This window comes from Vanessa atalanta, chromosome 14 (genome assembly GCF_905147765.1).
Source record: "Vanessa atalanta chromosome 14, ilVanAtal1.2, whole genome shotgun sequence".
Classification (NCBI taxonomy): Eukaryota; Metazoa; Arthropoda; class Insecta; order Lepidoptera; family Nymphalidae; genus Vanessa; species Vanessa atalanta.
This window is the reverse complement of record NC_061884.1, coordinates 78,625-105,000: the sequence shown is the minus strand read 5'-3', so window position 1 is coordinate 105,000 and position 26,376 is coordinate 78,625. Positions and strand designations below refer to the sequence as shown.

Here is a 26,376-nt window from a genome sequence, read left to right as displayed (position 1 = left end):
TTGTGACTAAATTTAGAAGTTGCGTCAAAGTAGGGCTATTTTGTAAGATAGTAATAACTCTCAGTGTGAACTCAGATACGAATTAACAGTGTTCTCTCCACAACACACGGCAATTAGACACAAGAGAAATTCAACTATTTTTCGTTTCGCGCAAATACTATAGCGATTAGGCTATTGATGCATTATTGTATGTTACAAAATCTCTCTATATGTAAATCAATAATTGACAACAATTTATAAAGCGAGTGTTCACTGAGTCACTTCTGTATATAGAACATAAATCCTTATGCATAATTTGTTTTCAAACCATATTTCGTAATTTGTAATTGATAAACCTATTTTGAAAGTGCGTTAACGAATACTATCCGATGTCGTGTTAGCCAACTATAGGCGGCGGCTTCTCTTACATTTCAAAAACTGGATCATTAAAACGCGGCGTTTAATGACAATTATGATCGCGGTAATTGTAAACAGCAGTTACGACACACGCGGCATCCGATCGAAATACGACGCAAATAACATATTAATTGATATTGCGGGTGTTGTTTTTAACATTGAAAATCATTCAAACTAGTTTTTTATTCGAAATTACCCAATAATCGTTTAAACATGCACACTCGGACGTCGCACAACAACTTCCGATCGGCAGCAAATTAATAGAGAAAAACATGTAACGAGCAAATCATTATTGTTCAATCGGCGCATTCATACAGAAATCATATGAACTGGGTGATGCCTTACCAGATAAATAATAAAATTAATAATAGTTTGAGTATGATGTAGAAAAACTTCATTAGTTTTCTATGTTGGGTCTGGATGTTTGTTGTGCCGTCGTTACTTCAGATTTTCCATAACACAAGTGCTTTAGCTACTTGCATTGGGATCAGAGTAATGTATGTGATATGTTACGTGAAAATTACACGAGATTGTTTGACCGCGGACTTGATTAAATCGAGAATATAATGAGCTCTATCACTAGGACTCAGTTCAACTTCAGCACAGTTTTTATAAGTACCCATAATACAATACGATAAAAATATTCAAATGGCATTTACTTTGTACTAACAAAGTTCAAAACGTAATGATAAACATAAGACACGACGTACGCAGTGTGTCCATTGAATGTGTCACGGCGCGCTCGTCACACTGCCCACGACGACGCGACGCGACCGAAAGTGAAATTATCGTATTTACATACGATTCACTTTTTTACTTGTTTCGTGCCGAACCATGCGCATTAATAATTTGAGGTGAATAAATTTATAATTAAATTTATTACCTGTTACCGCAACTTCTTTCGCATTGACTTACTTATAAATATATAGTTAAACCTTTTATTGTCTGAGAGGAACTTAATCGTTACGAGTCAACTGCAAAATCAAGATCAAATCGAAAAATCTCACCGATTTTCAATTTTAAGAAAAATCGTACGTGGAACCAATACGATTACGATTATTATGTATGATTTTCATCTTTGAACTTCGATTGATTCAATTTTTATTTATTGAGAAACAAATATTTGTCAACTAAAATGAAATCGTCTGAGACCGCCGCGGCGCGCCGTCATCACTACATAGTATAAAACAAAGTCGTTTCCCGCTTTCTGTCTGTCCCTATGTATGCTGAGTTCTTTAAAGATTCGCAAAGAATTTTCATGCGGTTTTTTTATCGGTCAATAGTTGAATGATCGAATCAATCAATCAATCAATGATGAGGTGCTAAATTCCGAACCGGTGGTAGATTTTTGACAATCAATAAGCAAGTGCAAACACTTCTATATTGAATAAAGATTTTTGACTTTGACTTTGACTTTGACGAGAAGATTTATATGTATAATACATGCATAATATAGTATAGAATAACTGATAATTTTATAGGTTTCCAATGTGATGTAGCAAATAAACACATTTTTTTTCGGCTTCTATTGCAAACGCTTGCTGAACTCTGCGGGATAGATGAAAATGATGTACTACAGTATTGTACACCTTACAAAGGTCTATCAACATTGTACGTGTATGAAGCCGGAGCGGGTCGCTAGAAATACTTACTTACAATTAAAATACTAATCTTATTGAACTATAGATTTTTTTGTTCGAACATAATCAACTCATATTTTATAATATGCAAATATGCAAGTACGTTTGTGTAAACAATTAACGTAAACTAATAATTGATTATGATGCCTATCTTCGATTTACTGAGATCTCATAAGTACTATTACTGATCATACACGAATCAATTGTAGTTTTGTGAGGTGCAGTAAAAAAAAGATGGCAGAATTTTACGGTCGACTGTTGTCCTGATGACAACCCCCCCTGTCGTTTGGAAATGCTGCTGGTAGTTTAGTTTGTTAACCAGGAACGTATTGCTAAAGACACATTAAATACATCAATACCAAGCGCACTTGGCGTTGTGATAGGTTAGCTCTGTACTACTCGACCGGTAACCAGGGTGTCCATTCTACTGACAAATCGTTATAAGTTAGTAATAGATGTCCCCCCGGGCGGCGCTTCGAATAAAACCTTCCTACTTTTTTGACCTATTATAAAAACAAATGTCTGCAATTTTGACAATATTTAAAAATATATTTTTATTAAAATAAGCGAGAGGGAAATAATTTGATCAGTGTCAACCTTTTAGTTGAAAGCATTTTAATGTTCATCTTACTTCGTTCATCCGGGTGATGTTAGCCCTACTAGCAATTATGAGATTTTTTAACGTGTTATCTACTTCATCTGTAAGTCTACGAATTCTACGATACTCTTGTATCTCGAAATGACAAGAATGAGAGTATTTTTAACATTACAGTAAACTTGTTTTATGTTTAACCATTATGTATTTTTAAAATAAATATTTAAAAATATAAGTAACTTAATTGAAACATCATACCCAATTAAATAGTTATATTATAAGTACTTTTTATATTTTATGTGAATGTAAATAATAATGCATACATTATTAGCAGCCATCGTTGTCGCTTCTAGCAAATCCTTACAATCAATGGTAATAGGAGCAGCTTGCGCAAGCACCCGGCGTCGCTCGACCTCGCGCTCGCCTCATATATATAAACGTTGATACAAGAACACCACATCAGTCAACTGTTTTCTCTCAAATACATCACAAACGAGCTACCATTACAATGAAAACTTTCGTGAGTATCACAACCCCCTGTAATAATTATCGGTTTTAAAACATGACTGCATTTTCAAATTATCTGACTTTTTTATATCAGTCAGATAATTTAAAGTAGTGAGTAAAAGCAGTTAATGTCAAAATAAATTATGCGAGGAATTTAATAGAACCAGTAACGGCTTCCTGGACAGCGAAGTGTCGAAGCGCTGTGACTCAATACAGCGACAATATTATAGTTTACTGGCTACCGCTATATTATTATTCGTTTTAATATTTCAACACACAACTGACAATTAGAACGTAATTAAACTGATATTTTCTTAAATTTTAATATAGGTATTATTGCAACTTCCAAAATTATCATTGCTATATTGGGAATAAGTACACCTAAATGTGGTATCTTATTCATCTGTGAATCTGTAGGTTTATCGTTAATAAAATCTATAATTTAATACGCTTTCTCCGTACCTCAGTGATATACTCTATTTAATGAAGTTTTATAACGGTAAATTTAAGTAGTCTTAATGTAATAAAATTGAATATTCTGAATTCTAGGCTTGCGTTGTACTGCTCGTGGCCGCAGCTGCTGCCGCACCCGAAGGCAAACGCGACAAACGCGGATTCCTGCACGGCGGCTTCGATGGCGGCTACGAGCTCGGGCACGCCTCCCTCGGCTATGACTCTTTCGGCCACAGCTCGCTGGACTTGGGTCACCACCACGGCCATATCGAATCGATTTATGCCGCGCCCGCAGCCAGAATTGTCTCTGTCAACAAACTTGTCGAAGTTCCCAGGGTTAGTTCTTAAGTATAGTTATCCTCGCGCTGCTGTAGATCTATACCAGTTATATTTTTTAAAAATAACTTATTTCATATTTTACAACATTTTATCTAAGTTATATTATATTCATGTGATTATATTATCATTACTTGCCTAACCATATAATAATTTGTAAAATATATATACTTATACCTACATATATTTTCTTTAAATATATTTTTTTGTATTTCACAGGTTGTGGAAGTTAAAAAGATAGTATCTGTACCGAAAGTTGTATCAGTACCGCACATCGTGAAGGTTTCCAAAATCGTAGAGGAGCCACACTTCGGTCACGGGATATCCTCCGGCTGGTGGTGAACAGGCCTCAGAACCGAATAGACTTAATCCATCGCTCAAAGTTTGCCGCTGTATGTTCAAATCCAAAACATGACTGAACTTAATATGCAAATATAACTAGAAAAAAAGAATATATAAAAAATAGAATCAACACCTACATCGCAGACTAGTAATACGCCATACATCGCCATACATCGCCATACATCGGCTTTCTACAACCAAAATTAGTTTTAAGAATAAATATATTTTTATTAAGTAATTTCTTGTTTTTATTTTCATTTACTTGGTGTTAGTGCTTTGTGCAAGCCCGTGTGGGTAGGTAGCGGCCACTTATGATACATTCTGCCGCCAAACAACAATACATGGTATTGTTTTGTTCTGATTTGAAATCTGAATGAGTCAGTGTAACTATAGGCACTGGGGAGGTAACATCTTAATTCCCAAAGTCGATACGAAAATTTCTCATTTACCAAATACAGAGTCCACAATTAACTAAATGTATAATATAATGAACTAAAATACACACTATTATTGTCTTTAAAATTTTCTTTTCTACTCTAAAATATTTTATTAAAATTTTGTATTCAGTTCGAGTTTATCGCGCAATGTTTTACGATGACGCGTTTCGCAAATGTACAGACGTAGATATAGTGTTTCTACCGTATATACCTATACGTTAATAAATCAGATAGTCAGTAATCATAGACTCATAGTCACTGAGACTTCAAAAAATATAACTCACAGTATTTATAGATAAGGTTTAAGGACACACAATACCCGCCTTTAAAAAATGCTAAAAATATAATGACAACTTTAAATTAATTGTTACTAATAATGAATCCTCCTCAAAATAAATATTTTAATATTAATGTTAATATTAGTATGTACATAGCATATATATAGCCGTTTTCACTTTGCGACTCGCTCCATCAGTTTTAGATATATATATATATATCTAAAACTGATTGTAATACATATATATATATATGTATTACAAAACATTTAAAAAAAACGCGTGAAACAATACGGAGTTTGTGTTGGACGATGCATTAGCACAGCATGGGTAAATCAATGCTTAGAATGAACATGAAGCGCAAGGCTTCTGTTTGAAAATATCAAAATAAAACTGAACAACAAATAAAAAATCACAGTTACTCACAAGCTGGTCGGCGTCGCGTGAGTAAGTTAAGTCTTGTTGTCAACAGTCACATGTATTGTTAAATCGCACGCAACGGGAAATGAAAAACAATCTCCATCGCCCGTGACTAACAAATGTATTTACTATCGCTCTCGAAATTAATAATTGTTCTATGGGTATCACGTTACGCGGCAGAAGGGACGATGGCCCATTTGGAGGATTATGTGAATCTTATATTTGGGCGAACAACAGTTCAGTTTAGTATATTTTGTATGTGATATCTTAAAAAAATATCTGCTTCGTTAATGTAGTGACTAGCTCAGCTGCAGCAAAGTCCGGGTTGCCAACCCGGGCCAAAATAGTTTTTACATTTTTCTGGCAAGGAATTCTCAGCTTAGTATACCGGAGTTGTGTAGTTAGGATTGTTACACTTCCGAGACTTGGTAAGCACAGACTACGGGTGAAATCTAAGCTCGTGAGGAAATAAAGAGTCTGCAGACGACAATTTTTCGAATACCTTTTATTAGTATACTAACATCATATAATTACTTTTAGAAATTATTTACTTTAAATTATGATATTAACTTTAAAGAGAATTATAAATGTGTTTAATTAATTAATAGTCAGGTAATCCTAGGAACACCCCCCGCCCCTGAAAATTAATTGACTTCAGGAAGGAAACACGTCACTGAATCGAATCGAATAAATAATAATTATAATTCGCGTGAGTGCGTTCAGGAGCGCTCGTCGTCATCGTAAAATGGGTCGACAATAAAGCCCGCAGTTGCTCAGCTGACGGCGTGACAGACGGCGGCGCTGCCCACTGACATGGATTACTTAGTGAGTATTTATTTACTTACAAAGCAGAATACTTCGCTCGTGTAGCAAACACTGTTACTGTTCGCATTCGTCTTAAAAAAATGTCTCAATTTAATTATACTAATAATTATAATAAATGAATTAAATGCAGTGTAATTAATCAAATAAATATTGAAAAATATTGTATTCTATTGTCATGTCAATACTTAAATTGTCATGTGATGTGTAAATAATAATTATTTAAAGATTCCGATGATGCTGCTGTCTCTGTGCGCATGGGCCGGCGCGTACGAGCCTCTGGACATCGTGATGCAACGACGGCGGAACGCGTATCCAATATACGCTAGCAACTTTGTGGACGAGTATGAGCCTTACGCGGTAGCTGCCTTCCCGATGCACGCGCCCATGCACATCTTCCAGGTCATTTCACCCGCGCCCTACGCAGGCAAGTTGAGGAAACAAGTAAAACGCCCTCAACCCAATAGAGATTTGCACGCATATGCCTCGTCCAACGTAGAGCAAGCCTACGAACCCTATACCTACGAACACATATACGAAGATTCGGTTTCTCAGCCAAAATACAAAGGCAAAGGGAATCCATATGAGGAGGAGGCCTCGTCAGTAGTTGTGTACGCTCGGCCGAATAAAAATGGAGGTTACACTTACCGCAAACCGCCTGCGCCGACGCCGACGCCAGCGCCGCACGCGCAACGTGAACCAATCATAATAAGAATTCATAAATACAGAGTAATCCATTAGCTCGCCTGCAGACAGCGCGCGAAACAAACAAATGTGATAGTATTTATGTTCTATTTTAGATTTTGATATCATTGGCGTAGCGAGCTTTCTTTGAGGAAGGACATACTCCTTTCTCAAAGAAAACAAATCAGGTCTGCAAATAATTTTACTTATATATATACTAAATATTTTTATTTTCTTCAAATCTAGAAACAGCTTGACACAATATTAAATTTTAAAATATGTTTTAATGTCATGTCAATGCGTTCTCTAGAAGCTTACCCTCCATATAGATAAGCGGTACGCCAGTGATTTTGAATAGATATTTTATCGAATTATATCATACAACGACAAATACTACTAACAAAATCTGTCATATTTATGAGTATACTTATTTGTAAAAACGAAATCTGACACTGAAAAATAAACAGGATACTTACTTTTTGACATAAAATAACTTTACATTGTAAGTTAGGTAAGTGTATTTTGTAAATTTAATATAAGATAAACCTTAGACACAATGGATCTCTATTCACAAAGGATATAGGTGACAGTGTACAATACTGTCGGACTCGGCATTATATTTGTAAATCAAGTTTTAAGTATGGGACTGTGTGTATTTTAGTAATTATGAAAGTTAATTTATGTAAAATAAAACATTTTATTATATAAATTTTATTAAACTAATACGTTTTATTTTATTTAAGACTGCAGTTTACTTTAAAAAAAAACCTTATTTCTTACAATAGCACAATGATGTTGTACGTTAAATTAACTATTTTTAAATTTATCCCGACCATAGTTTTAAGATTTTCGAAACAAACTGAATGCTACGCGGGTGAAACCGCAGGCTGAGCTAGTAATTTATACAATCGGAAGAAGCAGGGAAGCGTAACGGGAAGCGAACATCAAAGAAAACCAATTCATAACGGCATGTCGGCTTGCGTGTATGAGTATGGTAAAGACTACAATTATGAATATGATTAAACTCGAAACTTAATTATAATATAGAAGGAATTTATAACCATATGAGTATCTCTCGCCAAGCTCCTTAAACGTTGTACTTGGAAGTATCCATCGCTAATAGATATAAACCATTTTTTAAATTAATTAGATATATATTCAAGCACTTTTCAGAAAAAAAATAAGATGATACATTATGTCTTTAAACTAGTTTTAGAAACTATGCGATAATTACAATCTAAGAAATAATATAATGTTACATAAATTAAGAGGAATCCAAATGAAGGTATAGTTTAACATTGTCAACATTGATACAAAGTTCGTTAGTGCAAAAAAAAATTAAAAGTAAACTCATAACACCTAGTTTCCAACTTCGCAGAGTTAGTCCAGTCATTATATCGGGAAAAACGGGTAAGAAATGCAAATGAACCAAGAAAGCCAATTTTTGGATATTCCGCGGAAATCTCGTGACAGACCCTGCGTAATCGCGTAATTGAAGTAACAAGTTTATGCTTGTTCCGAGCAATAATAGTATCCACGTACCAAATACTCGAAAAATCATTTATGTGCTTGCCTACACACAAAACATTATCAAAAAAAAATTGAGAAGCAGAAGAATAATGACTGCATTATTTTAATTGCTTTAATCTTTACCGAATCTTTTGAGCCCATGTTATAAATTGTACAAAATGAAATGTACAGGCACAAGGGACATAACTTCTTAGTTCCCAAGTTTAGTGGCGCATTGGTGATGTAAGGAATGGTTAATATTTCTTACAGTGCCATTGTCTATGGGTGGTGGTGACCACTTACGATCAGGTGGTCTATTTGCTCGTCTGCCTATCGATATAATAAAAAAAAATAACTACTTAAGCCTTTACAAATTTAGTTAAAAATGTAATGAAAAAGTGCATGTACTTAAAAAAATATGAATTCGTGAATTGACATTTTTTAATTATTTTATTGGACAATAATAATTTTTGACATTATTATTGTCCAATAAAATAATAGTCACCTTTAAGACTACTAGCACTGAAACACTGTCAAATGTCAGTATATTTGAATCGTCTGTCATATCAATTTGACAGTTCGTTGATAGAAGTCAGTGTGAGGACAGAAATTCTCATTTAACTTTGGTCTGCGCAAATTTTGAATGATAATATCGAATCTTCGAAACTTCAAATGACAAGTTTTTTTTAATTAATTTTGGTTAGAAAACGTAATAAGTTATGCCTCGTGTTAAAATTGACTATGTCGTCAGTTTCAGTAGTGAAGATCCTGTAAGTTTTTACAATTTCAGAGCTGAGCCATTTTTTTATTATCTCTTTCAAATTCTTATTATTTATTATTGATAGCAGATCTCTCTATATAACTTCCTATAATACTATATTTGAAATTACACATTGTAAAATATTTATATCATCCAGTGGTGAATAGTATGTCTTTTTCAAAATAATGTCAAAACAACATTGTTTTTATTTGCAACAAAACTTTAATATTTTCTTGATATTTGCCATATTTATGAAAGTAGTTATGTAGATATTCTCTTTATTATTAATGTCAGGAAAACCAAGCAAAAAATATTGTGGAATGGGAGGTGAGCAAGAAGAAATGGCTCTGCAGCAAGGGAGAGTCCTCCTGCTCAATTGTGCTGCAATTGACCAAAGCTGTTCAGGTAATTACTAATTCAACATCATTCAATCTAAATTTAATCAGTTTTCTACATTATTTAAATCTGTATTGTAGCATTTAAACCAGCGAGTTCTTTTAAATCTACAGCATAACTAAAATCGAACAGAAGAAACAGAAAAAAAATTACTAAAACATAATTATAAGCAAATAACCATTACTGACATACTATTACTGCTATGTGTGTCAGTAGTCTTATTAATGTTCAAAGCAACAATTTAATAAAAAAATGACAGTTCACAGATAAAACAATAAAATATATGAAAATTGTTTTTCAGATAGAATCCATCAATATAGGAGCACACCATGCCGCCTCAGTGGAAGTTCTAGTAGGATTGTCCGAAAAACCTAATGAGCCCTTTCAGGTAAAATAAATCACAATATTTTCTATTTAACCGATCGATTAAAAGTAAAGAAGAGCCAATTTTACAAGTCAATTCTGCACATGTCGTATTGGCTCATTGGAGCACTTGCTCAGGAGTCTCCAATGAGCAGGTGCTGGTCCCGACGTGCATGCTGCTGTCGCCGAGCGAGTCGCGGCGCGGCGCGGGCGTGGAGCGCGTGCGCTCGTTCAGCGGCGCGCAGCTCGCGGGCGCGCGCGCGCGGCGCTGGGACCGCGTGCGCGTCGTGTGCGCGCAGCCCTACAACAGGCACTGCAAGGTGGGCCGGGCCCCGCAATGGTTCGATTATGACCACCCCGACCTCGTCACTGATCGATACGGTTTCAGTACGGCCTGTCGTTCGTGCACATCCACGAGCCGGAGAGCACGGCGTCGCGGACGTTCGCGTTCGACGCGCTGGCGGCCGACGAGGTCGAGTTCCGGCCGGGGGAGCTGTTCGCGAGCGCGCGGCGCTCGACCGCCGGTAGGGCTCCTCTCGGGTGGCTTTACACTGTATCTCTATTCGCAGCTGGCTGTCTTATGATCGACTATTAACGAGGATGATTATTATTATTTATTTATTTTAGATTCGCAAATAAGGCAGGCCTCGATGGACGCTATTAAGAATGAATCCGACAAGTATACCAAACTTGTTAAAATTCCCATCAATAAAACGACCGGCAAGGAATGTCGCGAGGAAGAGGATTCGCGCTCGAACCGGCAGAAGGAAAACCTCATGTACACGGACGATGATATAAAGCCTCATGATAAAATCGACCAAGTGGTCCAAAGACATAGACAACAGAAGGACGAAGAAAAGGTATCACAAAGTCGAAAGACTGGAGATAATCGAGACAAGGAAAAGTTAAAAATAACTAATATAGACAGCAAAAATAAGAAGACGGTAGACCCACAGAAGCGCGTGCCCGCAGATTCCTCACCTCGAAACGAAGCAGTCAGGAAAGACACGGGTCCCTCGGATACATCCCACTCCAAGAAGCGTAAACGATCGGACGACGGTGAGTCTTCATCCCCGAAACGACTGCATCCACTCCAACCGTTCGCCGGACCCCTAACGTCACCCGCGACTCGTCCGCAGAGCCGGGCCCGCGCCGCGCCCGCGAGGCCGACGTGCTGGCGGGCGTCGCCTTCACGCTGAGCGGCTACGAGAACCCGCTGCGGGCGGAGCTGCGCGGCGTCGGCCTGCGCCTCGGCGCGCGCTACCTGCCCGGCTGGCGCGGCTGCACGCACCTCGTGTACGTCCCGCGCGCTCCCCGCTCCCCGCTCCCCGCTCCCCGGGCGAGGCCGCGGCGGGCCGTCGCTGAGCGCGTGTCGTCCGCAGGTGCGCGTTCCCGAACACGCCGAAGGTGCGCGAGGCGCGTGCGTGCGGCGGCGGCGCGGCGGGCGTGGCGGGCGAGTGGCTGCGCGCGTGCGCGGCGCGGCGCCGCCGACTGCCGTGGCGCTGGTTCGCGCTGGACCCGCGCGAGCGCGTGGCGCCGCCCGCCGACTGCCCGCTCGACGGGCCGGACTCCGGCGGCGGCACCGGTACGGAGACCGGCGTCCGGGAGTGAAAGCTCATCGTGACCGTTTTTCGAATGTTCATACCTCTTGTGAAATACGTGTTCGTCCGTCTTCGACGCTTCTTGTTCCCAGACATGGACACCGACGATGAAATCGAGAAAGTTCTTCAACGTCAACGAAAAAAGAACAAAATAAATTTTCCCTCGGCCGACGACGCGTCGAGCTCCCCGCCGGCGACGGACGTCGTGGACGACGCGAACGCGTCCCACGACTCCGACGTGACGTTCGTGCGGGACGAGCGCGTTCGCGACAACATCACGCTGGACGACTCCGACTCGGAGCAGACGGACCGAGACGAGCCGTCGATGCGGCCGGAGAGGATCGATACGGAAAAAGTATATTTCATTATAGAGAATTTCATTGCATTATTTATTTTAATTGTATCGTGATCTGAAAATTTCTTGCATAATTTCGTCAGATATTACCGCACTTCTTCGAAGGTATGACTTTTACGATCTCGAGTGATTTGGACGCCGAGTACGACCGCGCACTGCTCGCAAGATACATTCGCGCCTACGGAGGACTCGTGATAGAGGTAAAAGAGTTTTTTCTTACGAGTGATAAATGACTCAACATCTGGAACGAATTATAAAACATTGAAATGTAATGATTCGTTTTCAGCCGTCGGCGGCGCTGGCGGAGCGCACGCAGTACCACGTGTGCGGGGGGGAGGCGTGCGGCGGGGGCGGGGGCGGGGGCGCGCTGTGCGTGCGGCCCGAGTGGGTGTGGCGCTGCCACCGCGAGCGCGCGCTATTGGCGGGCGCGCGTGACGTGCCACAGGCTGTGATTGGTCCGATTCGCTCGAAATAAATTTTTGACATTTAAATATTTTTTTATTTTTATCACTTTCGATTAAAGAACAGAAGGTTTCGAATAAAAGAAGACACGAAACTTGGGTACATTTTCGCTTTATTGAGTTTTATGACTTTTAATTCTCCCGGCAATGCAAGTTGTGAGAAGTTCAATGTGACCAAACTGAATCCACGCGAGATGAATCTCACTGCGACGTCAGCAGAGTGAGCTTCTCGTTCAGTTGCAGCTGTGTCTTGATGAGTTGTGCGAGAGTTACCACCTAGAATAAATTATTATAAATATTATGACTGTCGCATATTTTGTATTAGTAATTAGTATTAAGCTTTCTTTGATTCCCGGGCATCATACATTTTCATAAAATAAAAAAAGAAACGATAAACCTCTTATAAATAGTCAAACAAATGATTTTAGATTGGCTTTTCCTTGGGTTTAACAAGAATAAATATAAACTTTTGAATGTTATTATTTTTAATTCACATTCAATGTTTAATTTATATCATGCATGTGTATATAAAAAGAAAGTGTCACCATGAGCAGGTCCTTGACGCCTCCGGCGAAAGCGTCCGCGAAGGAGGCGGAGGCGAGGTCGGGCAGCGCGCTCACCAGCTCCAGCAGCTGGCGGCCCACCGCGTTGTTGGGCGTCGTGCGCTCCGACAGCACCTCCTCCACATACTGCACCACCTGCCACCGCACCATACAAGTTCAGACACACTTCATTACATTGAAATGTAAATAGTTATGGCGAAAAATTACTTACCTGGTCCAATAAACCAGATAGCCTAGAGGCAGCATCGGCTACCTGCGCCAGGTCGACGGCGGGCTGTACCTGACGCGAGCGACCACCGGGCCCTATCGTCTTCTGGCACAGTTGGAGACCCACAATCTGGAAAGATCGAAACGGTGACTAATGTTAACCAAAATCCACATATATAGATACATAGAAAAATAAATGATGAACTAGACCACAATTCCCTACCTCGGGCTCGTAGTATGTTAGTCCCACATCAATGGGCGTGAACATGCAGCCCTGCTTCCCGCGCGGCACTCCGAGGGCCACGCATACGTACGCGCGCAGCCCCATTCGCGCACCCGCCAGTGACGTGTCCAGCGTGACGTGCACCGGCTCGCGGCACTCGCGCGAGTAGTACTCATGGATCACAGACGAGTGGTTGGTCACCTCATTGCCAGTCGCCCACCAACCTGGAAGATGAAATTGAATATTAAACAACAACAATAAACCTATGGAGTCTTTCTATGATGAATATCTGTACTGCTCTATTTTAATATTAATTATTTCTAAATTTATTTAACTACACTCCAATTTCATACAATATCAATAATATGTATTCTTTAATGATATAGCACATTATTATTTAATATTCATTAACAATTACAAATAAACTATTTTCTGAAACCTAAAAGTTGATTACTGTTACATAATTCCGCAACAAAATTTGCTCCTTCATATCCTCGTATACATCCTATATATGTACACAACTGTAACATATAAAGTTTTTAAATTAAATTAGTATTTTTATTATTTACAACACTGAACAAAACCTTTCTTTGTACTTTGTACTAAATACCTAATAAATTAATAGGGAATTTACATTTTGACATTTTTAATCTAAACAATGAACTTTACCCATATTATCAATTGCCATGGTTTAGACCCAATGGCAATTTTGTGTTAGTTTCTATATACACTAACATACACTACATAGTTGTTATTATACATTTAAGTTAAGAGACTAAGTTAAATTTCTATTAGAACATCAACATACTTAATATAAAAGTATTAAGTATATTGATGTTCTAATAGCAATATGGAATCTTTAAAATCTTACCAACAATGTTTTCTGAAGCATTAACCCTACGGTTAAGTTCATAAACATCCATGGCATAATTTAACTCTGCCTCCACCTGGTCTGCATGTTCCTTGTGAGGCACACAGAAGCAGTTGGTCACCTCCACTACTCCTTTGTCACAGGTACCTAGAGAATAAAATTATATCACAAGTTCAATAATACATTAAAAACTTTTAATACTACATAGTCTGTCAATACTGAAAGTCTGAAACATTTCTGCAGCATACTACAGGGAACGCACGAGATAAATTTCGTCGCAGATAAGTTATGGTTGCGCTACATGGCCTAAGATAAATCTTCCAGGCGAATTATAATAACAAAATCGAAAAGGTTAACCCTCATGACGTCGGCGTAACACATTAAAAATATTTCGAAGACAAACAGAATATGAATGTTTTTTACCTAGCAAGGTTCCAATAACACGATGTGAATCAGCATTTCGACGCTCATAGGCATCAACGATTTGAAATAAAACAACAGGATGAACCTTAACAACTAAATTGAGTGCCATGTTGAGTTGTTTGAAACATGAAAGGCTTTATTAAATGACATGGAACGTCATTTAGACAATTATGACATTGACTTAGATAACAGACAAAAAAATAAATTAAATACACAATAATTTGTGCCTTTTGGGCTCAAATAAAGCTACAAAAAAAAATACAGTAAGTATTTTCTAAACACCCCAAAAGTTACATTCGAATTTATAAAAATCATGTCAGTCCGTCAATCATGTCAAAAATCATCAATAAATTGAAATTTACATATTATTTACATATTATTGCCTTTTATTACATCTTCCACAAGACATTTAAGGCAAAAGTCTTTACTGATGGTGTATTTCAATTTATAAAAAAAATAAAATTGTATCCTCCTGTAGGGGTAGGGATACTGTAAGTTCCCAAGCTTACTTGTAGTTACTTCTTGATGGTAAAACAACACTTGCTTGTCGGATCGGAATTAATTTTATTTTAAATGTGTCGGTATATATACAAAAATTTAAAATATAATTAACCAACGAAATATTTACAGTGTATATTTAAAATTTGTTCGTCCAAAGATAACGCTCACATTTCAATCAATAAAAAGTAATACAATTTGAAAATGATAAAAATTAAGATTCAGGCAATTAAAAGTTACACATTAAGTGCGACGGTAGAGCGCTATATACGCTTGCCCTTTCAGTATAAATGTACTATGGCTTGCCCGTTCTCGCATGATGTACACGATTTGCATTTAAACTATTTCGTTTAATACTTAGTACTTATTCGGAGGCCGGAGCGCGTCTCTGGACGTCGACGGTCGTATGTATTATAATGTAAATACTACACTCCACAAAAAGGTTAGGTTAAACTGATGCTGATGAAACATCAAGAAATACTCATATTAATATGAGTATTTTTCTTTCGTTTTTCCTATATTATATAAGTATATAATATTTGAAAATTAAGTTTTAATATTAATTTAAGTGAGATACCACTGGCAAGAAAATTTTACAATGATTGAACAGTTTTAAAAATGTACAGCTTCACAGAAGTTCAAAGAGTAATAATTTATTAATATCAAAGAAGCCTAAGGTTATTGAAAGAATTAATAGTCATTACCACACTTATATTTATTTTTTCATCACTATTCCCAGTATAACATTAAAATTTAAAAAACATAACATTATAACAGGGCAAAAACATTTGTAGATATATTACTACACATATAAAAGTATCTACTATATACTAAATATTTAAAGAAAAACAACAGAGATGCCTAAGGTTGCTTAAAACTAAATCACATGGTTTATATATTTGCCTCAAGATAAACATTATGATGACAGAGAATTGAGACATTTATTTTGAAATGAAATAAAACACAATCATAATTGTTAATATTATTTTCTAACAGTTTGGTTTGCATCAGTGGCCGTTTGGTGAAGGTGAGGTGTGAATCCTAATGCCATGCATCTCAGCTATTTCACTCTTTAAGGATTCTGTTACCAAGCGATGTTGTTTAACTGTTGACAAACCCTTGAATTCTTTTGCTTCTATACTAACCTGAAAGTCAAATTTGAGATTATATAAATTATTTTTAAAAATAACTGCAGTTAAACAAAATATAGAAAAAGTATGGATGTCACTTTTCAATAAAAGATAACCCTCTTGCAAATATTTTAAACTCTATATACATTATTTGTCTCTGTGCAATTTTATATAGTTATAATTTTAATCAGAGATAAATTTATATATCTTACTTCAAACATAGCACCACAGCCTCCAGATATGTCTTCTACGCTAACATATGTGATGCCTGGTAGTGATTTCTTTAATGCCTCTGTTAATTTTTGCTCTTTAGAAACACAGTTTTGCTGGAATGCATTACCATTGCCAGCAACAGCCCGACTCTGAAAATAAACAAAATTTATTTCTTCAGATTTTTTTAAATATTACTTTCAATGAATATTATTTTTCAATTGATGAGGATTATTTTTCAATTAATTTGCCAAAATAAATCAAATATCTCCCGGTATAGTGCTCAAAAGTATGCATACAATGCCACAGAACAGAGTAAGAAAAGGCAAGTATTTTTGGGATTGAGAGACACGAGAATGCAATACTTAAACAATATTAATTTCCAAACTCCCGTGTTGCTGTTAAGAATATATTGACAGAAAAATATCATAAAATTTTAACCGATAGCCATACAAGCTTGAAGATACTAGTTAGCAATTAACGCAAGAGGCCGTTAAATTAAAATTGTTAATTTTTATAAATTATTTACAAGAGCTACTTTACTTACTAGTTGATTTTTAAATGGTTCTAAAACTTTTATAAAATGTCGAAACATATTGAAAAGATATTGATTTCAAAATAGATAATCGGCTCAGAGTAGGATATATTTTTATTCGTAAAACATTTTGAGGTATGTAACTTTAATTTGATATATAAGTTCAGTTGCCTTTCAAGTTTAAATTTTACATAACATAACCTTAAGTAAAATTTTATACGGTTAATTGATAGTTGAGTTGATACTTTGATAGATCAAACTTCAGAGCATTGTTTATGAGTAGAGTTAAGAGCAATAGCGCAGATAATATACAGATACAGATTAATATATAATGGTTTCATCTATGGCTCAGCGGATATTTATTATGCTGTTTCTATTCATATAATTAACTTGACGAAAAAAAAATAAGAGACCCGTTGAGTTTCTTTCGCCGGTTCTGCTCAGATCAGTGTTCCTTTTTCCGAACCGGTGGTAGTGTTTAATTTGACCATCAATAAGAAAGTGTAATGCGACTATATCGAATAAAGGAAATTGAGTTTTGAGTTTTAAATATTTATTAGGTCATGGATTAATTATATATGCTTTGTACTTTTCAATAAGAACTTTATTGTAGATGAAAGTACTGTTAAATTAATTTCTCTACTTTTATCTTTTATTTGTATTATACGTAAAATTTTCTATGCGGACTAAATGAACTATACATTACGCTTGCTTACTTATTTCAGATTCAGTCCTTTCGTCGTGAATGTCATGCGAAATAACGTGTCGATTTAGTAATAACGAAGGAGTGAGGGGATTTTCTAAGAATAGCATAAATATTACGTCGTGCAATAGTAAGTACGTATAAAAGTTACATTATTCTTAAGCAAATAAGTTTTTTTTATAAAAATACTTATTTGCTTAAATTAAATTAATTTTAATAAGCAGAATTATTATAATTGCAAGTTATTAATTCTTGGTAATAAACCAAAATGTAACTTAATTTGTAAAATATTCAACTATATATGTTGCATATATCTGCATTATTACACATTGACAGGAATGTAAGCAAATTTGAAACCCAAAGATATTTCTCCTTACTTCTACATTCAGTACTAGTAACTTGAGATTAATGCTTGAAATAAGTTCTCTTAGGCGGGTAGGGCGATGAGTGTTTGAAATTATCTCTCTTATATTCTCCCTGCCAACTTATTAAAATAATTCTTGAGATGTTGTCTTTGATGATCTACTGACTGCTCAGTTCTTACTACTGGGCACTGGCACTGCTTATAGTCTGTGTCTGTCATCTGAGTATCTGTTTTTGACAATTCCAATGTTTTGTAAAAACACGTGTCTAGCCATGCAAAGCGATTTATGATTATGAATTTTATTAAATGTTTTATTATATAATTAAAAATGCCTCCATTTAAAGCTGGTTTAAAACGAAAAGTTACATCAGACAAAAAAAGTGATAATGTTGTTGAAGATAAAGTATGTAACATTTTCAAAAAAACTTTAAAATATTAACAATGTGGCTGTAATTTAAGCTAATATTATTTTATTCTTAAGCAGGATTCAAGTAGTGATAATGAAATAGAAGACTTGCTCCAAGGGGATTTGGATAAGGAAAGCGATGCTACGGACTCAGAGCATGAACAAGATGATGGCTCGGATGGCGAAAGAGACGTGAGATTCTTATAAAAATATTAATTAAGCCGCTGTGATTCTGATTGCGAGGTGTCTGGCTAATATTTTTGGCCTTTTTATTTTTGTGTCCAGACAAATATTAAGTTTCTAGTCTTGCCAGATATTCTCAGGCTTTTAACTGTAATTTAACTTTTAACAATGCACATTAAAATCATAAAATTAATGCCCAGCTTTTGATCATGTTAATATGAATTAAAATAAGGTATGATTCACGGTTAAAAAGATATATAGATTTCCTGAAAATGAGGAATGTTCAGGCTAATATAATCAGTGTCAAGTCTAGCTTTTGTATTTAATGGCCTAGCACCTACGGCCAGGACTCCTGTACACTTGAAATGTATACTAGTGTAGTGTGTAACTTTTGCATTAAAACCTTCTTGAAAATATTATTTTAATCATTGATATTTTATGTAAATTATAATGCATGGCCTGTAATACTGCAGTTTACAAATATTCTCCTTTATCCTTACTCACAATATTACCAAAGTCCAAAAGTAATTTTATTTTGTAGGAAGTTCTATTTGATGACAGTGCAGACTCAGTGCTAGAAGAAGATCCACAGTCTGAAGAATCTATAGATGAATCATCAGTAAGTGAATTCTTGTTGATACATTTTCTAAAAATATGTATTGTCAAGTGCAGAAAACAATTGAATCACTTTATAATTTATTTTTATGCATTTAGGATCTTTCAGATTCTGAAGATAATGAATCAGGAGATAGTGCAGATGATGATGAGAGTCAACCAGAATCTGATGAAGAACAGAGTGCTGATAGTGGTGCTGAAACGGGAACGGCTCCATCAGCATCTGGTTCAAGTGATGAATCAAATAAAAAGAATCAAATTTTAAAAAATGTCAATGAAAAAAGTAATATTAAACAGGCATCTACAAAAAAAAAAGCAAAAAAGCAGAGACAGAAGAAAAAAGTGAGCAGCATAGATGTTTTAGCTAGTAAAATACAAGAAGCTAAAGTTTCTACTGAACCTGTACAACAAAAAGGTATATATTATGCAATTATTTTTTTTCACATAGAAAAATTTGAGGGTAAATTGAAAATTAGCAAATTAAGTGGCATTGACTTAAGGCTCTAGGACAAAGAGCTTTACTTATAGAAATGTGTGGTCTAAGTAAGAGTATTTTCAAATTTGAGATATGCTTAGTATGTATATAATTATGGTATCTTTTATAAATAATTAACATGTGTATTTTTTAATTTCCCTATATTTTAGATGAGTATGAATCAGGCGACACCTCAGATGAAGAGGATCGAGTAAATACGGCCGGGGAAGTTCCCATGTGGTGGTACAATGAGTATCCACACGTAGGGTATGATCTTGACGGTCGTCGCCTCATCAAACCACCACAACGGGATCACATTGATGAGTTCCTCAAGTAAGAAATATTGCCGATTGATTCACAATAGACTCCAAAAGAAAAACAATTTATTTGTCTGTACTGCGGTTTTGTATAGGAAATGTGAAGACCCAGAGTTTTGGCGAACAGTGCGTGACCCCTCCACAGGACAAGACATCGTGCTTTCCAAGGAGGACCTGCAGATGCTGGAGCGCTTGCGACAATCACGTGTGCCCAGTGCAACACATGATGAATATGAGGTCAGAGACAACATATTTTTTTGATTGGATACTATATTTTACCATCATTATGTACATAAATTATCTTATGTCGAATTATATCAATGTAGAGTTGATGATATGGCTCATCTTAGCAAAATATTATTGCATAAGAGTCATTTGAGTCCAATAACCTAACACTAGTCGGCTACAGCATTCCTGTCGCTCATCTAATCAGTTCCGTTTGCAGCCGTGGGTGGAGTGGTTCAGTCGCGAAGTGCTGGCGACGCCGCTGCGCGCCTTCCCCGAACACAAGCGCTCGTTCCTGCCCTCGCGCTCCGAGCAGAAGCAGATATCGCGCATCGTGCACGCCCTGAAAATGGGCTGGACCAAGACCAGGAAGCAGATAGCCGACGAGAGAAAGAAGAAAAAGGTGCAATCTCTATATGCGATTATTTGCAAAACGATTTCGTCACACTCGCTGAATTCTGGGTCTCACATCATGAACTGGCAAGCTGCATGCGTAGGAGTCTCATTTGATTCCCCTCGATTATCAGGAGCGGCAGTTCTACAACCTGTGGGGCGCGGGCGAGGCGGGCGCGGCGGGCGAGCAGGCGCGCGCGCCGCGCTCGCTGCCGGCGCCGCGCCGCGCGCTGCCGTCGCACGCCGAGAGCTACAACCCGCCGCCCGAGTACCTGCTCGACCGGCGCGAGATGAAGGAGTGGGACAAGCTGAGCGAGACGCCGTGGAAGCGCAAGTACACGTTCCTGCCGACGCGCCACGCCAGCCTGCGCGAGGTGCCCGCCTACCCGCGCTACGTGCGCGAGCGCTTCCTGCGCTGCCTCGACCTCTACCTCGCACCGAGGGCGATCAAGATGCGCGTGAGTACTCCGCCCGACGCCGACGCGGCCGAAGCGAACGGAACGATCGCCGGCGAATCGGATCCGATGACCCCTAAAAATTCGATGAATGTGCTCTCAGTTGACCATCAATGCCGAGGACCTCGTGCCGAAGCTGCCCTCGCCGCGTGACTTGCAACCGTTCCCCACGAGCGAGGTGCTGCGCATCACCGGCCACGAGGCGCTCGTGCGCAGCGTGGACTTCGACCCTTCGGGGCAGTACATCGTCTCCGGCAGCGACGACGGAACCGTCAAAGGTACCTCGATACCGACGGGTGCTATTTATAAACGCGTGTAAAACCGTGCAGGTGAAAATATTTGGGCATATTTCGTAACGTGTAACTAACTTCGTCAGTGTGGGAGACGAGCTCGGGGCGCTGCCTGCGCACGGTGCGGCTGGGCGCGGCCGTGGCGCGCGTGGCGTGGACGCCGGCGCTCGGCCTCAGCCTCGTGGCCGTCGCGCTGGGCCGCCGCCTGCTGCTGCTCAACCCCGGCGCCGACATCGGCGCGCACCGGGTGGCCGCCGACACCGACGCGCTGCTCGCCGAGCCGCCGCCCGCGCACGACGTGCTCAGTGAGTTCCCGGCCCGGCGCCTCGGTCGCGGCCCCGACGACTCCGTCTCACCGCCCGAACCTTTCAGTGGACGAGCGCACGGCGTCGTGCGTGCAGTGGGAGGTCGTGGACGCGGAGCAGTGGGCCCGCGGCGTGCGCGTCGCCGTCGCGCACTTCAAGCCCGTCACGCACGTGAGTACGCCGGCAGTGGGCCGTCGGCCCCGGGGGTCGCATGGCGCTGCGCGGAGCTCACCGGCGCGCTGTCGCAGGTGGCGTGGCACGCGCGCGGGGACTACGTGGCCGTGACGCTGGCGGAGGGCGCGGCGCGGGCCGTGGTCGTGCACCAGCTGTCGCGCCGGCGCAGCCAGCTGCCCTTCCGCCGCGCCAAGGGGCTCGTGCAGTGTGCCGTGTTCCACCCGCACCGCCCGCTGATCTTCGTGGCGGTGAGTGTCCCGCCCGGTGGCGCGTCCCGCCCGCGTGTCCGACGCCCACTGACCCTCTCGCGCCCCGCAGACGCAGCGCGTGGTGCGCGTGTACGACCTGGTGAAGCAGGAGCTGGTGCGCAAGCTGCAGACGGGCGCGCAGTGGATCAGCGCTATCGCCGTGCACCCGGCCGGAGACAACCTGCTCGTCGCGTCCTACGACCGCAAGCTCGTCTGGTGCGCCTTCGCGTCCCTCTCGACGGACGATCGATTATTCGAGTAAATCGTGGGTGAATCGAGATAGAGTATTAATGGGATGATTCGTCAGGTTCGACTTGGAGCTGTCGGCGCGTCCGTACCAGACGCTACGCCTGCACGGGGGGGCGGTGCGAGCGCTGGCCTTCCACCGCCGCTACCCGCTGTTCGCATCGGCCGGCGACGACCGGTACCTCGTCGTGGCGCACGGAATGGTCTACAAGTGAGTCGATATTGTATATCTATGACTACTACTACTACTATATTCAACCTCCATTCTCAATAAATTAGCACCTACATCATTACATAGTATAAAACAAAGTCGTTTACCGCTGTCTGTCCCTGAGTATGTTTAGATCTTTAAAATTACACAACGGATTTTATTGTCTAATGACTGAAAAACTGTTAACATTGCAAGACATTCTGTAGTATATTTAGCATCAGCATTGCACCCGTGCGAAGTCGGGCGGGTCGCTAGTACTCTATATAAGCATCTCTTATCAATTACACTGATTTATTTTTTATTTATTTTTATGTTATTTATTGTTTTTGTTCTGTGGGTATTACAGATTATTATATTTTTCATATATATATATTATATATTGTTGTATTTTGTATGAAGAAATATTATTTAATTCTTTATGGGATTGTATACGGTCCGAGCCCTAGTTTCAAGGCAGGAAACAGTGCTCATGCAACATTTTATTTTTATTTATTTATTTTATTTGAAAGTGTACACAGTGCGATGAGACACTTCCATTGCATGGGTTTATGATTACGCATTAACGTTGCAGCGATTTACTTCAAAACCCGCTCCTGGTGCCGCTGAAGCAGCTGCCCGGGCCGGAGCGCCGCGGCGAGCTGTGCGTGCTGGACGTGCGCTGGCACCCCGCGCAGCCGTGGCTGCTGGCCGCCGCCGCCGACCACACCATACGACTCTATGCTTAAATTTCAATTTTCATAAAATATATACAAAGTTATATGTACTGGTGTTTGAATACTCCTTCCTCGTTTCTCTGGATAAATTTTACTATAAAACATAGCAACCGCATTATTGTATGCATACGTTTTTTATTATTTAGGTGTAGTTCTGACAACTCCATAGGGCTTTTTTCTTTGAAGCTTGGCGTAGTCATGTATTTTGACTTGCTGAGCACGGATATGATAATTTAAATTGCCGCAAATTTCGTTTTTAAGATCGAAATTAGAAAAAAAATATATATCTTGTTTTAGGTTTTTTTTTTCAAGTAAAATCTTAGAGGAAATGTTTCCAAAAATGTTTCAAAGTTATAGAAAGTATAAAAGAAAGTAATTTTTTTTGTTCAAAAAGTATAATTTTCGTGTAGAACTAGCGATCTCCGCAAAATGTGATAGAAACGATTTAGACAACCCAAATCCACTTAGTCTTACTAAGATTAATATATATGTTACAATACGTATTAGAGCAGCGTGTAGGATATAAAAATAATATGCTTATATTATTTTTATATCCTACACGCTGCTCCAAACTTTCTTCTCGAAGGAAGAGGAGGCCTTAGGCGTGTAAAGTAAAGCAACAGCCTATAGGCTGCTGCTATAATACAGCTGGGTAGCACTATAGGCTGTTGCTTTACTTTACACTAAACAAGAAACCGATAATTGCTTCTAGATTTGATCTTAAAAATGAAATTAGGTATAATTTTATTTACTATATACGTGCTTAGCGATTCAAAAAGTTTAAGCTTACAGAATTTCTAAACAAAAAAACGGAATGAGCTTACCGGAATTTTATACCATTATCTTATTATATAGTTTTGAGGGTACTTTATTCATTCAACTGCTGTTCTTTTTAACATACCTATAAATTATAACAAAATAAAATAAAAAAATTAACTAGATATACATAAAACAGATAGTGAATACATGATATGAATTGGTAATGTATATTGTCTAATCTCAGATAATGACATAGCAAACTAAAGAGAGGTAATTTCAGTTCAACTGTCTTATAGTTGTTATAATATATTTTTATATAGTGTGCTCTTACTATCAAATTTCTATACTCTTATATTTCTAACTTACAGTAAGGATAAAATACGTAATTTTGTATGTAATTGTACGGATTGTAATAATTTAATTAATTTATTCTTTCAAATAATTGTTATAAATCGACAATTTTATTTATTTATTTATTTTATTTATTTATTTATAGGTTCGCTAGCGATTTTTACACAAATGTATATTTAAATAACGTTACATATAAAATTAAAAACATGCATAAACTGTGTAAAATCAGTTAAAAGCAAACACTGCATGCATACATAATTCTTTCTTTTAAGTATTGTTTGATAAATATAAATCTAAAAATAATGAATAGCAATTTACATTATATATTAAATTATAAATAAAGTTAAAATAAGTTCATAAATATTCTAAAAATGGATACAATCATAATGCGGTTTCTGATGCAAAACAGTTATGATAAAAGTTATATAATATAAGATTAATCAATTGAAAATACAAAATGACATTAATAAATAATAATTAAAAACATTCAAAACGAGAATACTTAAAATACAGACTAAAACATTGCAAAAAATTAAACGACCAAAATAATTCAAATTGACACAACTAAATTCATTGTAATTGGCTGATTAGGTTGTTTATAATTAACTTCCGAAAGGTATTAGGCGAATTTAAGTTAATATCAATTAAATGACTCAAACCATTATAGAGTTTGCATAAACGGGGAAGGCTAGAATTGGCGCCGAAAACTGTTCTGGTGCGTGGAGGCACAAGAGGAGTAATAATGTGTCTCGGATATCTGTTAGGCACTCTGAAATTTATTTTACTGAGTAAACTAGGGCAGTCCAAATGATTTCTTAATAGTTTGTATAAGAACAAAAGATCGAGTAAGTCTCTTCTTTTGTCAAGGCTCATCATTTTAAAATAGTTTAATCTATCCTGATATGAGGTTATCGTTTTATGAATTTTACCGGAATATGATAAATGCCATAAAAAGCGTTTTTGAACGCGCTCCAGTCTTAAGTAATGGGCAGCATAATGTGGACGCCAGACAACGCTGCAATACTCCAGGTGACTACGAACAAGACTATTGTAAAGCGTTATTTTTGTTTTAGCTTCTTTAAAATTTCGACCTTGTCTTATGATAAATCCTAACATTTTTAAAGCTTTTTGTATTACATTATCCAAATGATTAGTAAAAGTTAATTTTTTATCTAATATAACGCCCAAATCTCTTATAAGATCAACCTCTTTAAGTGTAGTACCTTGCATGTTATATTGTGTTGATATGATGTTAATCTTACGAGTAAACTTGATGTGTACGCATTTCTCATGATTGAGCTGCATGCCATTAGATTCACACCAGTTTATAAGGTTATTCAAATCACTCTGAAGTAAAATCGCATCACTCGGTGAAAATATTGTTCGAGTGATTTTTAAATCATCGGCATATAAGTATGGCGTGGAGTTTTCAAAACAGAATACAATGTCGTTGATAAAAATATTAAACAAAATTGGACCAATATGTGATCCTTGAGGGATACCTGAGGTGATCATATTTGATGAGGAGCAAAAACCATTTACAACAACACAAAAAGATCGGTCGCTCAAGTACGATGAAATCCAGTGCAGCACTGATCCTGCATATCCATATAAAAACAACTTATCAGCTAGAATTCTATGTGGTACCTTGTCAAATGCCTTCTTAAAATCGGTGTAAATAGTGTCTACTTGCCTCTGAGAGTCAATAGCTTCTGATAATGATGAAGTAAAATTCATTAGGTTAGTGGCGGTAGATCTGCCTGGTGAAAAACCGTGTTGGTGTTCGGAGATGAATTGATTGAAATGTGATTGAATTAATGGGCAAACTAAAGATTCAAAGATTTTTGGGAAAATTGAAAGAATAGATATAGGCCTATAGTTACGTATATCTTTTTCATCTCCATTTTTGAATATTGGTACAACTTTTGCTT

The 26,376-nt window shown here is 38.2% G+C and overlaps 6 protein-coding genes across 7 annotated transcripts; 4 read left to right on the top strand and 2 right to left on the bottom strand.

Moving 5' to 3' along the window:
* Positions 1-2,906: 2,906 nt before the first annotated feature.
* Positions 2,907-4,440, top strand: LOC125068888. Its single transcript, XM_047678248.1, has 3 exons — positions 2,907-3,151; positions 3,688-3,927; positions 4,147-4,440. Exons 1-3 carry the CDS (start codon positions 3,140-3,142, stop codon positions 4,267-4,269), a joined length of 375 nt encoding a protein of 124 aa, XP_047534204.1. The 5' UTR covers positions 2,907-3,139; the 3' UTR covers positions 4,270-4,440.
* Positions 4,441-6,118: 1,678 nt separating this feature from the next.
* On the top strand, positions 6,119-7,610 carry LOC125068793. Its single transcript, XM_047678108.1, has 2 exons — positions 6,119-6,226; positions 6,452-7,610. Exons 1-2 carry the CDS (start codon positions 6,215-6,217, stop codon positions 6,962-6,964), a joined length of 525 nt encoding a protein of 174 aa, XP_047534064.1. The 5' UTR covers positions 6,119-6,214; the 3' UTR covers positions 6,965-7,610.
* A 1,399-nt stretch (positions 7,611-9,009) lies between these two features.
* On the top strand, positions 9,010-12,366 carry LOC125068946 (DNA repair protein XRCC1). Its single transcript, XM_047678352.1, has 11 exons — positions 9,010-9,186; positions 9,471-9,581; positions 9,874-9,960; positions 10,091-10,255; positions 10,324-10,459; positions 10,563-10,994; positions 11,075-11,231; positions 11,318-11,520; positions 11,629-11,891; positions 11,975-12,091; positions 12,178-12,366. The coding sequence occupies exons 1-11, from the start codon at positions 9,136-9,138 to the stop codon at positions 12,364-12,366; spliced, it is 1,911 nt and encodes a 636-aa protein (XP_047534308.1). The 5' UTR covers positions 9,010-9,135.
* An 82-nt stretch (positions 12,367-12,448) lies between these two features.
* LOC125068685 (eukaryotic translation initiation factor 3 subunit F) lies at positions 12,449-14,782 on the bottom strand. The gene is made up of 6 exons (XM_047677961.1): positions 14,640-14,782; positions 14,217-14,363; positions 13,346-13,569; positions 13,127-13,252; positions 12,898-13,050; positions 12,449-12,628 (listed from the first exon to the last, which is right to left on the bottom strand). Exons 1-6 carry the CDS (start codon positions 14,746-14,748, stop codon positions 12,554-12,556), a joined length of 834 nt encoding a protein of 277 aa, XP_047533917.1. The 5' UTR covers positions 14,749-14,782; the 3' UTR covers positions 12,449-12,553.
* Positions 14,783-15,833: 1,051 nt separating this feature from the next.
* LOC125068746 (bolA-like protein 3) lies at positions 15,834-17,258 on the bottom strand. The gene is made up of 3 exons (XM_047678049.1): positions 17,025-17,258; positions 16,480-16,629; positions 15,834-16,282 (listed from the first exon to the last, which is right to left on the bottom strand). The coding sequence occupies exons 1-3, from the start codon at positions 17,070-17,072 to the stop codon at positions 16,145-16,147; spliced, it is 336 nt and encodes a 111-aa protein (XP_047534005.1). The 5' UTR covers positions 17,073-17,258; the 3' UTR covers positions 15,834-16,144.
* A 1,043-nt stretch (positions 17,259-18,301) lies between these two features.
* LOC125068821 (ribosome biogenesis protein BOP1 homolog) lies at positions 18,302-23,381 on the top strand. Of its 2 annotated transcripts, none has more exons than XM_047678142.1 (15): positions 18,302-18,482; positions 18,564-18,677; positions 19,210-19,287; positions 19,383-19,698; positions 19,929-20,091; positions 20,171-20,312; positions 20,521-20,703; positions 20,828-21,151; positions 21,252-21,426; positions 21,525-21,743; positions 21,811-21,914; positions 21,992-22,165; positions 22,236-22,381; positions 22,473-22,622; positions 23,194-23,381. In XM_047678142.1, the coding sequence occupies exons 1-15, from the start codon at positions 18,408-18,410 to the stop codon at positions 23,345-23,347; spliced, it is 2,517 nt and encodes an 838-aa protein (XP_047534098.1). In that variant the 5' UTR covers positions 18,302-18,407; the 3' UTR covers positions 23,348-23,381. The 2 variants fall into 2 exon arrangements, with proteins under 2 accessions (XP_047534098.1, XP_047534097.1); XM_047678141.1 differs by having other exon boundaries at positions 18,561-18,677.
* Positions 23,382-26,376: the final 2,995 nt, after the last annotated feature.

Bases quoted from the DNA above. Each gene is read 5' to 3' on its own strand.
- LOC125068888 (XM_047678248.1), top strand. The intron at 3,928-4,146 runs GTTAGTTCTTAA...TGTATTTCACAG, and splicing joins AACTTGTCGAAGTTCCCAGG to GTTGTGGAAGTTAAAAAGAT.
- LOC125068946 (XM_047678352.1), top strand. From the start codon at position 9,136: ATGCCTCGTGTTAAAATTGACTATGTCGTCAGTTTCAGTAGTGAAGAT. The intron at 9,582-9,873 runs GTAATTACTAAT...ATTGTTTTTCAG, and splicing joins AATTGACCAAAGCTGTTCAG to ATAGAATCCATCAATATAGG. The intron at 11,232-11,317 runs GTACGTCCCGCG...TGTCGTCCGCAG, and splicing joins CGCGGCTGCACGCACCTCGT to GTGCGCGTTCCCGAACACGC.
- LOC125068685 (XM_047677961.1), bottom strand. From the start codon at position 14,748: ATGGCACTCAATTTAGTTGTTAAGGTTCATCCTGTTGTTTTATTTCAA. The intron at 13,570-14,216 runs GTAAGATTTTAA...TTCATCTTCCAG, and splicing joins TGCTTCAGAAAACATTGTTG to GTTGGTGGGCGACTGGCAAT. The intron at 12,629-12,897 runs GTGACACTTTCT...AATTTATTCTAG, and splicing joins GCGTCAAGGACCTGCTCATG to GTGGTAACTCTCGCACAACT.
- LOC125068746 (XM_047678049.1), bottom strand. From the start codon at position 17,072: ATGTTTCGACATTTTATAAAAGTTTTAGAACCATTTAAAAATCAACTA. The intron at 16,630-17,024 runs GTAAGTAAAGTA...GTTTATTTTCAG, and splicing joins AACCATTTAAAAATCAACTA to AGTCGGGCTGTTGCTGGCAA. The intron at 16,283-16,479 runs GTAAGATATATA...TTTGACTTTCAG, and splicing joins GCTGTGGTGCTATGTTTGAA to GTTAGTATAGAAGCAAAAGA.
- LOC125068821 (XM_047678141.1), top strand. From the start codon at position 18,408: ATGCCTCCATTTAAAGCTGGTTTAAAACGAAAAGTTACATCAGACAAA. The intron at 19,699-19,928 runs GTATATATTATG...CCTATATTTTAG, and splicing joins TGAACCTGTACAACAAAAAG to ATGAGTATGAATCAGGCGAC. The intron at 22,382-22,472 runs GTGCGCCTTCGC...ATGATTCGTCAG, and splicing joins TACGACCGCAAGCTCGTCTG to GTTCGACTTGGAGCTGTCGG.